The 10,667-nt window shown below is 40.2% G+C and overlaps 3 protein-coding genes across 4 annotated transcripts; 1 reads left to right on the top strand and 2 right to left on the bottom strand.

Moving 5' to 3' along the window:
* Positions 1-352: 352 nt before the first annotated feature.
* On the bottom strand, positions 353-2,077 carry mrpl10 (mitochondrial ribosomal protein L10). The gene is made up of 5 exons (XM_053865159.1): positions 2,031-2,077; positions 1,703-1,875; positions 1,007-1,171; positions 770-914; positions 353-701 (listed from the first exon to the last, which is right to left on the bottom strand). The coding sequence occupies exons 1-5, from the start codon at positions 2,068-2,070 to the stop codon at positions 463-465; spliced, it is 762 nt and encodes a 253-aa protein (XP_053721134.1). The 5' UTR covers positions 2,071-2,077; the 3' UTR covers positions 353-462.
* A 452-nt stretch (positions 2,078-2,529) lies between these two features.
* pnpo (pyridoxamine 5'-phosphate oxidase) lies at positions 2,530-5,557 on the top strand. The gene is made up of 7 exons (XM_053865145.1): positions 2,530-2,737; positions 2,974-3,098; positions 3,170-3,269; positions 3,504-3,557; positions 3,640-3,768; positions 3,843-3,913; positions 4,917-5,557. The coding sequence occupies exons 1-7, from the start codon at positions 2,552-2,554 to the stop codon at positions 5,080-5,082; spliced, it is 831 nt and encodes a 276-aa protein (XP_053721120.1). The 5' UTR covers positions 2,530-2,551; the 3' UTR covers positions 5,083-5,557.
* Positions 5,558-6,098: 541 nt separating this feature from the next.
* On the bottom strand, positions 6,099-10,561 carry prr15lb (proline rich 15 like b). Of its 2 annotated transcripts, none has more exons than XM_053849853.1 (2): positions 10,354-10,561; positions 6,099-6,848 (listed from the first exon to the last, which is right to left on the bottom strand). In XM_053849853.1, exon 2 carries the CDS (start codon positions 6,819-6,821, stop codon positions 6,492-6,494), a length of 330 nt encoding a protein of 109 aa, XP_053705828.1. In that variant the 5' UTR covers positions 6,822-6,848; positions 10,354-10,561; the 3' UTR covers positions 6,099-6,491. The 2 variants fall into 2 exon arrangements, with proteins under 2 accessions (XP_053705828.1, XP_053705820.1); XM_053849845.1 differs by lacking the exon at positions 10,354-10,561 and adding an exon at positions 7,269-7,690.
* Positions 10,562-10,667: the final 106 nt, after the last annotated feature.

The raw sequence follows: 10,667 nt of genomic DNA, 5'->3' as shown, positions 1-10,667 counted from the left end.
TGTAGTTTTGTGGTGTCTTCCTTGGAAAACCTATTTGACCCAGATTACCATGATGTAATCCAGAGATTAACAATCTGTGACCACTCGTGTTTATTTCGACGGGAATGGTTTTGTTTATGATGTTTGCAACAATCCAGCTAGCGAGAAACAGACTGTGTTAGTGGAAACCAGAAGTAAGAAATGCAGTAATGTTCCGTGTGCATGGCTGGTCAGTAGAGGTTTATCGGCTTGCTTTTGGCCAAACAACGCCACCTGGCGTCAAGAAGCTGAAGACCAAATGAGATGTAAGCAAGTGGGAGTTGCACAAACCCGAGCAAAGGAGATGATTAGAGATTTCCAAAAAGCAACAACATTCACAGTAGTGGCAAGATTATTTATTTATTTCACGTTATTAACAAGAGCCTTTCATTTCAAACTATCAGCATCACCGAGAATTCAACAATATCTAAAAAGTTTTTAAGGCTAAGGTGATGTTTGTGAGTTCTGTGCTTCCTCAGAGCCGCTGTCTGGACTCTGTTGCGTGACGTACTGCTGCAGGAGTGCACTCAGGTGAGCCGGGTGTCGCTGCAACATGGAGGCCGTTTGGGATGTGAGCATTGTGAGACCGCTGACCAGTTGGCCCTGGACTACGCTCATCGCAGGAAGTTTGGAGAAATGCTGCAGACCTTGGACACTCAGGAGTGTGTTCTCCACACACCCACCTGGAAGGGCAGTAAGTTTAATAATGGCCGCTCTCTCTCAGCACCGGTGATTTTGAAGGCAAACCTACCCAACAAGGTCATCTGTGGACTGGACCTGAGGATGGACAACATCTCCTTCACCTTTGGCTCTTTACTGACAATCATCACAGTGTGACCAATGAACAGAGGAGACATGTTGCTGTAGACACTGTTAGCCAGGAAGGACCGCATCACCTAAGAAGAGGAGACCAGAATGACTGAGTGAAAAGAATTAAATAATTAAAAGTATAGAAAGCATCTTGCCAGGTACCACTCAACAACCCCACCTGGTTTGGGAAGAACTTGATGGTGATCTCATGTTTGAAGAGTCGATTCCTGAGAATCAACATATCTTCTGAGTTACAGCAGTTGTTCTGGACCACTGCAATCATTTTACAGCTCTGGAATGTTTCCTGCACATTCCTCTTCAGCAACTTCACATATGCCGTCTCCTGTAACCACGACAGAGGATCAGCAGTGGTCAAACAAAGCACTGTCAGAAGTGATGGAGAGGGGGGGGGAACTGTTGTTTATACCAGAACACCAAATTCATTCATACATTTTCCTGCAGGAATATTTTTGTATCTCATTTAAAATAAAAGTCATTCAAAACGAACTTACTGAAATACTCTTGTGCCCAATAAATATCTGCAGTCACAAAATATTTGTGGAACATTTTTGTGTTGCATCCCACATCTGTCTGTATATTCTGGATTTAACCATGTAATTCAGTGGGCAGTTTTTAGGGGCAATATCTGCCTTAACTCTATTTTCCCTATTTCCCTATCTATTTTCTCTATTTTCTAATTTTCCCCTGCACTAATCTGTGTCATAATGAATGACTACGTAAAAATAAGAATTATAGCATAAAGGTTATTCTTCAAAATTTCTTTATACTCTTACACAAATAATACGCAGCGTTTTAAGTATCACTGCAAGATTGGAGACGTTTTAGTTAAGCAAGCTGTCAGGACTTGTCTTACCTCCACAACACGTTTGATCTGGGTGGGGTAAGCACCGGGGGGAGGCCCAGGTTTTGGTGGAATATATTCTGTTACAGCAAATAGCTTCTTTTTGTTGAAGTGCATGGGTTTTCTACGACGAGTCACAGCTTTGGATCCATGCCGAACGGACTGGATGAGAGGAAGCCATCCTCCTGCAACACAAGAAAGCCGGGTTCTCGCTTTAACATTGTTTGGCGCATCGAGAAAGTGGCGATCTTCAAAGAACACAGGTCAGGTGTAAGACAATGCAAGAAACATAGTGTGACATTACAGAATCCACATTCAAACAAGATTTGCTTGACGTTACCCTGTTTTGGAAGCAGCTTCGCACACAAGGTCGCCGCCATGTTGATCAGCAACACGCAGCTGAGGAAGTGACGTAGAGAGATGATACGTTCACGGTCCTACAGACAAAAAAGTGGGATATCGGTTCTATAACGTTTTCTGTCTAAAACAAGAGCAGAATAACAGCATATTCAACATTAAACCAAGTACAATAATACTCGGTAATTAAAATTTAAATACTAATTTTACATTAATGCATACACAGACAGCCAGCTAATTCCCTCGTTCTTTTATTTAGATGACCATGCTGCTTTAACAACAGTTATTAAAGTGAAAAACAAGCTTTGGAATAACCGTATATGATATATCCTACAGCAACGCATCAGTTACTTTCAGCGTTATTTTCTAAATAGATATAACATGACACGATGTATGTGGCAAGCGATAATTGTTTGGATTTTGGGGGGTTGCAAAACAAACGTCCGTTTGCGTAACGTTCACGTAAGCTTGGTTACGTTTGACGCCAGGGTCATCCTGACAAGCATGCTGCGCACACTCCGTGCAAACGTACTCGGACGCCTGGTGGTATTCGCAGAAAATAAAGAGTGTCTGAGGCGGTTAACGGTGTTTAAACCAAGCGTTGTCGCAGACTACACAACAAGACGGCATACGAGCGACTCAACCATGGACTTAAGTGACATGAGAAAGAAATATAAAGCAGATGCGGAGGTAAGAACCACGAAGAAGACTGTATGTAATCGCCCTTTCGTAATAGTTACATGACATCCTATATGTCAGTCGTCAGTCTTAATATCATTATTGCTTTACTTATTATTACTTATTATCATTTTGATATCATTCCTCAATGATTGACATGACGAAGGTTCTGCCAAGGGGGGAATTTGAACAAATATTCTCACGTGATAGCTGACATTTACATTTATGTGTTCCGGTTTTTCCCTCAGTGCTTCGAGGAGAATCAGCTGGTCTCTCTGGACCCAATCAAACAGTTTGGGAACTGGTTTGATGCAGCGACTCGGTGTCCTGAGGTCGGAGAGGCCAATGCAATGTGCATAGCAACTGCCACCAAGTAGGCGTCATCGTCACCTGACAGGAAACTGGTTACTCAGTCTTAAGCGTTCTCTTGTCCACTGTCTGCAGAGATGGTCGACCCTCCGCAAGAATGGTCCTTCTTAAAGGTTATAGCAATGAAGGTTTCAGATTCTTCACCAACTATGAGAGCAGGAAGGGCAACGAGCTGGTTCGTATTTCTGTTTGTGATGATTTTTTCATGACATGAGTTCAAACAAACAGAGAACCTTGTGTGCAAGAAAGACTCAATACTACTATATGGAGGTAGATGGAGTAGAAAAAGTTAAAAGTACATACTATTATTTGTCAGTAAATTAATAGTTAAAGGTGGATATTTGTGGACATTTATGAAATGATGTTCCTTTGTTGTGGTTCAACTTTTTGTTTTTGCGTCCCCTCACAGGAGAGTAACCCACACGCGTGTCTGGTCTTCTACTGGGAACCTCTCAACAGACAGGTCCTGACAGCTTCAGTCATGATCAACAGCACGTCACTACTGTTTGATTGAATTTAATTCCAGTGGAATTTCCTTCCTGTAGATCCGCATAGAGGGTGCTGTGGAGCGTATCCCCTACCAGAGCTCCTGTGATTATTTTCACTCTCGGCCCAAAAGCAGTCAAATTGGAGCAGTGGTTAGCCGCCAGAGCACGCCGGTCCCCAATAGAGATGTCAGTTCTTCAACCACCCAAATGACCGGTGTCTAAGAAAGCAGCCGCTGATATTTAATTTCTTACCGTTTCAGTTTCTACGGCAGAAGAATTCAGAACTGGAGGAAAAGTACAAGGACTCGGAGGTGCCGATGCCCGACTACTGGTCAGTATAAGGTTTAGTGCCACGTTACAGTCAAATATAACTTCATAATCCTCCTATCTTTTCTGAAAATCCCTCTCGTTTCAGCATTTTTAGTTATAAAAACAATAGAACTGTTGCAACTTAAATTCATTATTACCTCCACCTATCATGGACGAACGTATTTCAGTAGTACTGTACTTTCAGGGTTGGTTATTGGATAACGTAGAAGTGATTTGATTTTTGGTGGTGTTCTGCAAGTTCCTTTGGATTTACAAACAATCTAAAGTTTTCCCCATTCGCATTTCAATTGGTGAGCAGAGCAAGCTGGTCACATGACTACCTCCAGCAAATAACGGAATTCTTCACTTATATAACTCAACACTTAATGAAATTATTGAAATTAAATACATTTTCATGTGGCTATGAGGACCAAATACAAGGTGTAAACAATCGTGCCTCGCCAAAATGAAAGCCGTTATGCTGTTTAAATGTGTCAAATGTAAAGTATATTGCATGAATTCATTCATGTAAATGTAAAGTCTATATTTGTACACGTTTATGGACTATAAAAAGATATTTTATTTTATATATGCACATTTATGAACGTTTATTTATGAATCGTGTCACTACTATGCCAATGATTTTACATTAAAATGTACACTGAAGTCTTAACTTCAGAGAAAGGAATTTAAGGGGGGGGCACAGACATGAGGATTGTCATAATGTAAAGTCCTTCCGCACTTATAGAGGTAAAAAGGAACAACACCACACACCGCACACATGAACATTCTGTCCCACTTCCAATTGAACACAACATGGGATCCCCCATGGGGAGTAAACCTACAAAAGTGTTGTTAATGTTCATCTCACATTGCTTCAAGCAGTACTTCCAGATATTAAAACTCCAGTGAGCTCTACAGTAATGAGTCAACTCTATCCATTCTGCTTTTAGTCTTGGAATTTACTTTGTTATGGAAGTTTTATTTTATTGATGCCTTGTAGTGATTCTCTGTTTTGGCCGCAGGGGAGGCTACATCGTCAAACCACACCTTATCGAGTTCTGGCAGGGTCAGACCAACCGACTCCATGACCGCATTGTCTTCACTAAACCAGAGGGAGGCGACACTCAGCTGGGCGAGTTTCAGCATCAAGGTGAAGATGGGTGGGTTTACCAGAGACTGTCTCCGTGATGAGATTGAAACTGGGGCTTCAATACTTGAATCACTGTGCCATGGTCAAACAGTTGTGGATTTGAGAAGACCAGTCTTAAAATGGTTGTAGTTCTCTGATTACAGTCTATTCATCATGTGTTTGCGTGACGAAGACCAAGCATGAAACTGGACTGGTATTCTTGATGTGGTGGATGTGAAATCCTAAGACGTAGGATCAGGTTGTGCAGTATGTGACCTTCTCTTGCCAGTAGCACTTTAATTTTGTCTATTAATTCATCTTCATTCGGAGTTCAAGTGAACATTAAATCCCTTTGACTGTACCAAACGCCACATGGTGCTATTGTGTCCGTTTCCATAAATATCAATGGAAGAGTGGCCTGGTGTGGTTTGTAATAAATGACTTGAGATGGAAATGTCGTTATTACAGTTGTAATGTGTGTAATTTCTGTCTTAAGATATATGATGAATACATAAATAAAAATGGATACAATTATCTTTGAAGGTATTTGTTGACTAAGTTTTGTTTCTTTCTTTGAGGTTGTTTTTTCTGATGTCAAATATTAATGTAGCTTCAGTTGTTGATTCATTGGTTTTGTTGTCAAGTAGATAAAAGCACAAGGTATCAGATATCAGTATCTGCTTACAGTCCCCATGGCAACAGCTGTCATAAACACAAGGCTGGATAGAACTTATACCTTGCCTTGCCAAAATAGACAGGAAAATGACAGATGTTATACAGTACATATTAATATTTGTCTAGTACTTATGGTTGGTGTAAACATGTGATAATATAATCTTCATTCCTTATCCTTACCGTCACATAATCGATTATCTCTTGCAATAATTAACTTGTGATTTTCAAAACACGTATAAAACAGCAATATGGCATGATTAAGAATTAGGTCAAGTTATTTTTGAGTTAACTTTAACCCTTTTTATAATACATATTTTGTTTTTATCCACAATGCAACAAAAAGAAGAGAATAGTTGATAAACTTAATGATTTATTGTCACATAGAAGACATTGACACCACATGACATCATCGAAAATATTTTAAATGAAATGGCTTTTGACATTAAATAATTTCAGCCCATACTGCTAACATTTAGCTTTTACATTCTATGCATTTTTATCCTTCTCTGTGTAAATATGTTACAGAATATTTCAATAAAAATATCTTAATAACCTTGAATATAAACATTTTTGGATGGCCGTATAAAAAGAGACAAAATCAACATTTCTTTGCTTAAAAGTAAACAATACGAACAATGATCACAGGACACATAATAAAACAATCATATTTGTTATTCATTCACTCAGAAGAATTTGTTTCAGTGGTCACCTCTTGATCAAACAGCCTCTTATTCAGCTGTTTGGGCGTGTCATGCTCCAGGACAAAAGGCCAACACGTGTTTCCTCACGCATTTTATTTTTCAGTCTTTTTCTGAATGTTCTCGTCCCGGGCGCTTTGGTCCATGTACAAGTTTGCCTCTAGTGTCGGCCTCACCTTCTTCTTTTCCTTGAAGCGACCTGAGTGCGACACCTTGACATGGCGTCCCTTGGTGGCTGATTTGTCCACAAATTTCTCCAGTCGGGCATTTAACTGGCTGTCCGCCGAATCCGGTGTTGCTGCGTTGATCACGCTATCTTTGTTTCCTGTGTTGCTGCCGTACTCTGCGGGGATCTCGTACAGAACTTTGGGTTCCGATTTCTTCTTCCGCGAGAAGGTCAGTTTCCACCAGCTGGGGTCGGCCATTTTACCGACAGAGGCGGGATGTCCAACCTGGAGGCAGGAAATGCACAAGCATATTTACTTGTTTGTGTTCCCCAAAACATGTTCCAGATGACAAAACAACTCAGATTCCTTCCATTGGGTTCCTCTTAAGCTTGGAAAGGAAAGATCATGGGAATTCTATATGCATCTCTATGCAACAATTGGCTGTCTGACCTGCTGGTGCATTTTTGAGGTAATAACATGAGGGTCAAATCCAAAGACCTTTCAAACTGTTGAACCGTTGTTTGGGGACTCTGGTGAGGTCTCCTATATTGATTAATCTGTGAACCTTCGCTGCACTTCAGACAGTGTCACGTGGCCTTTCCTACACTGCTACTGTACTGAACTGGTCTTAACCTCACCTGTTGCTGGCTCATCACCGTATGCGTGGTAAAAGCAAGACACACACACAACCATGTGATCACCCACCTGTTGAAGTTGATTCTCTCAGTTGAGGATCGAAACAGCAGACTAAATTTGTTTTTAGAAATTAAAAAGGGCATTTACATTTCAGCAACATATTAGACGGTTGCAGTAGTAAACAAAATAAAGGCCTCTGTTTGTGGCTAGATTTCGACTGGAGCTGTTGTGTTATGAGTTATCATCTTCTGCGATCATCCACTATGGATTCTCCTAAACTTCCACCCAAGCCTTCCTGACATGGTCCACCTGTTCTCATCACATGACTCTGGCCACCTGACCCTCTCCACTCCTGCCGGATGAATTAATGATGAAGTATCTTCTGTCTGCGACGTGATCTCCAGTCATCAAAGCTAACACAATTGGTTACGTAAGGCTGGCGGCACAGTCCCTCTTTCCCCGTGCAACAACTGCAGTCATGTACTGACGCTGAATATGTGTGGTCAGGTGTCTTATGTAAGGTTTGCAATCAAACATTATCCAAGCATGATGTGGTCATAAAGTCATTTCACTCCATTCAATGAAATCGGCCTGAATTGTTTGCCTTTGTTCCCACAGTTAGAAGCCTTTTGGTATGTTTCTGAGTTAACCTGGTCCTTATGTAAGCCGAAATTGCTCGTAGGATGCTAACATGTCTGCTGCTAAATGTTAGCAGAAGCCTCAGTCAATTCATGTTGCCGTTTCTTTTATTTCCAGCTATTTGCATCACTTAACAAAAGCAAGAAGATATGGCAAGCCTCTCCCGTGCAGGGTGGTGTCTGCATGCACGCTACAGTGTTACCATCCAATAGCTGGATTTTTTGAGAGAACCGGTTATCATGCCTGTGATATTGTCAAATGTGTTTTAATTCTGAAGCACATTTCAAGAGCATTTGTTACTGGATTAACCGGCCTCTGCAGTGAACCACAAAAAAATGCTTCCCCTGAAGCTCTCAACCAATTACTGTATATGCTGCAGTAGATAACTTACACGTGTTGAAGTAGCAAGCATGAGTCACCGTCGCTAAATATTAGCTCAGTGAAAAGACCGATATCAGAGTATAACGCGTTGACAGAAAATTATTTATAGAAAAAAATGAAACTGTAAAATGATCCTGTGAGAAGTACCGGTACTTCCTTTTCTGGTCAACATGGATGTGTATTTACAAACTAAAAGGTAACACATTTTTAAAATTTAAGATATAGTATGACTACATTTTTGTGGAAATGAAATGAGTTTTTTCTATGCAATTGTCGTGGTTGACTGAGTTATGAGTTTCCATATCAACCATCTAACTGTCCATGTACTGCTGACCATAAAAAAAAGGTAGCAACACGGCAATAAAGAAGATGCAACGTGAGAATTGAAAGCACTCACTCTACGGCCTTCAAGAAGCGTGTGAGAAAAGCAAACAGATTAGATACACCACATGATAGCTGTAATAAGCTAATAGCATGAGGTGAAACTACAGACCATCATGTTCTGGTATCAATACATCATAAACTTTGAAATGGTTTCGAGTGAGGGAGGGCAATAAAATGAAGGATACACGGACAATTATAGCCAGAGATATTCCCAATCCCAGAGGTATATATTTCATGGAATTTTCAAGAAGTGACCAACCATTCATTTTTTTAAATATATATACATAAATATATAAATATACATTTTACAGTTTTATTTGATCTGAGTGTCAACTGGTGTAGTGCATCTTTGGATTTGAAGTATGAGTGGTAGCAGTAGTTTTTGACCACTGATGTCACATCTTTCATTTATTTCATATGCTATCTTGCACTTGTGAAAGCTTTTTGGGAAAAAGGCATAATATACATAATAAGGATTACAAAATGCATAAAAGTCCAAGCTTGCATGTTTTTATATTGAACTTGTTTTTTCAGTTAATATAAATACTTTCACCAAGCAAAATGAAACATACTTAATTCTGTTTTCTGGATCAAAGTGAAGTCAAATTGTGTAATAAGAAACTATTCATCCAGTTTGGCTCTTGTGCTGTTGGATCTTGAAGAAGCAACTTAATGACACGCGATTGCAGAACATTTACATAGTTTTGTTGACTTTGCATCCGCCTGTTTCTGCAAAACAAATTAACCGGAGACTGCTGGAGTAGAACTTTCACAGTTAATTCACATATTTTTCTTATGATGTTTGGCTTTGATGTGACCTTTGAGACAAAAGGGCCTGTTGACACACGGGAGGCCCCTCCACGCTTTTACTTTAATAAGTTACTGTGTGGGCGAGTCACTGAACGCTCTGAGATCACAGAAGGAACACAGTGACCATATTCACAAATCACTGACCACAGTCCTTCAATAACATGACATAACCTACACGGAGAAGAGAAGTTTTGGAAGACCAGAGAAGTCCCGTTTCACTGACGATGTACTTGTGTGTGACTTTGGTCACCTTCTGCGCTGAATGGATCAATTTCCATCAAAGTAAGAAGCATCAGGCATGACAATCAGCACCTCTTGGTCCCAGAAGAAGGCAAATATGCGTGTGAAAATTGTAAAATATGAGTCAGTTGGCCGTGAGCTTGACCCGATAGTTTCTGTAAGTTTAGTGAAGAGAAGAACGACACATCTCACCACTGAGAAGTAGTCATGTCACCTGTGTTGTTCTTGGACTTGGACTATATCAGCACATTGGCAAGGTTTCATCCTCAGTTTGGTGGACTTTTGTGGGCAACTTTGGCTTTGTCATGCCATGGAAATATCCCTATGACTATTCACAAAGGTTGCAAAGCAACTGGGAAGAGGATAAGCACCTCGTTTTTATTTATTTATTCCTAGTTAAGTGAGCAGTGAATTCAGTTGTTTATCTTAAATTTGAATTGAAGGCAAGTGAACATCATAATTTACAAGGAAGATTTTTTTTTACATTTACCATTGCAATTTATGATATAGATGATCATCAATAAGCTTCACATATAATTATCGCTTTCTATGCCAAGTTAACATATCAAATATCAATATCAGGAGTTGGTGCATTATGGGTCCCTTTTGATTTTGGTTTAGGAGCCAAAATAAATCTATTTTTGAAAGATGCAAACAAAGAAATTGAACTTCATCTGCATATTCGTGAAAGAGTGCTCACCTGTTTGTTGAAACTCGTGGTCAAATTTGGATTTCAGATGTAAATCTGTCCCTCCATGATCAGAGAAAAATCCGCTTTTTGGTCCTTCCTCATCTGAAGGCGCACAGGTGCAGCATCTGACTTTCTGGCCGCCTCACCTTGTCACTGTGCTGTACACACCTTCTACAAACACACACGCACACACTTACCCTGAGCCCGCCCATGAGGGCAGACATGTGACTGGATCACGATTGTGAACTTGAGATTTGCTGCAAATGAATTCTCTTTATCAGCCTTCAGCCGACAGACAATCTTGATTTGATGTGGCTTTTGGA

The sequence above is a fragment of the Synchiropus splendidus genome, chromosome 1 (genome assembly GCF_027744825.2).
Source record: "Synchiropus splendidus isolate RoL2022-P1 chromosome 1, RoL_Sspl_1.0, whole genome shotgun sequence".
Lineage (NCBI taxonomy): Eukaryota > Metazoa > Chordata > Actinopteri > Syngnathiformes > Callionymidae > Synchiropus > Synchiropus splendidus.
This window is presented reverse-complemented; position numbering and strand designations above follow the sequence as displayed.

Coding starts and splice junctions, on each gene's coding strand:
- mrpl10 (XM_053865159.1), bottom strand. CDS start 2,070: ATGGCGGCGACCTTGTGTGCGAAGCTGCTTCCAAAACAGG. Junction 1,876..2,030: donor GAAGCTGCTTCCAAAACAGG/GTAACGTCAAGC, acceptor CTTGTGTTGCAG/GAGGATGGCTTCCTCTCATC. Junction 1,172..1,702: donor AGATCAAACGTGTTGTGGAG/GTAAGACAAGTC, acceptor TCGTGGTTACAG/GAGACGGCATATGTGAAGTT.
- pnpo (XM_053865145.1), top strand. CDS start 2,552: ATGCTGCGCACACTCCGTGCAAACGTACTCGGACGCCTGGTGGTATTC. Junction 3,558..3,639: donor GGGAACCTCTCAACAGACAG/GTCCTGACAGCT, acceptor TCCTTCCTGTAG/ATCCGCATAGAGGGTGCTGT. Junction 3,769..3,842: donor CGCCGGTCCCCAATAGAGAT/GTCAGTTCTTCA, acceptor TTACCGTTTCAG/TTTCTACGGCAGAAGAATTC.
- prr15lb (XM_053849853.1), bottom strand. CDS start 6,821: ATGGCCGACCCCAGCTGGTGGAAACTGACCTTCTCGCGGAAGAAGAAA.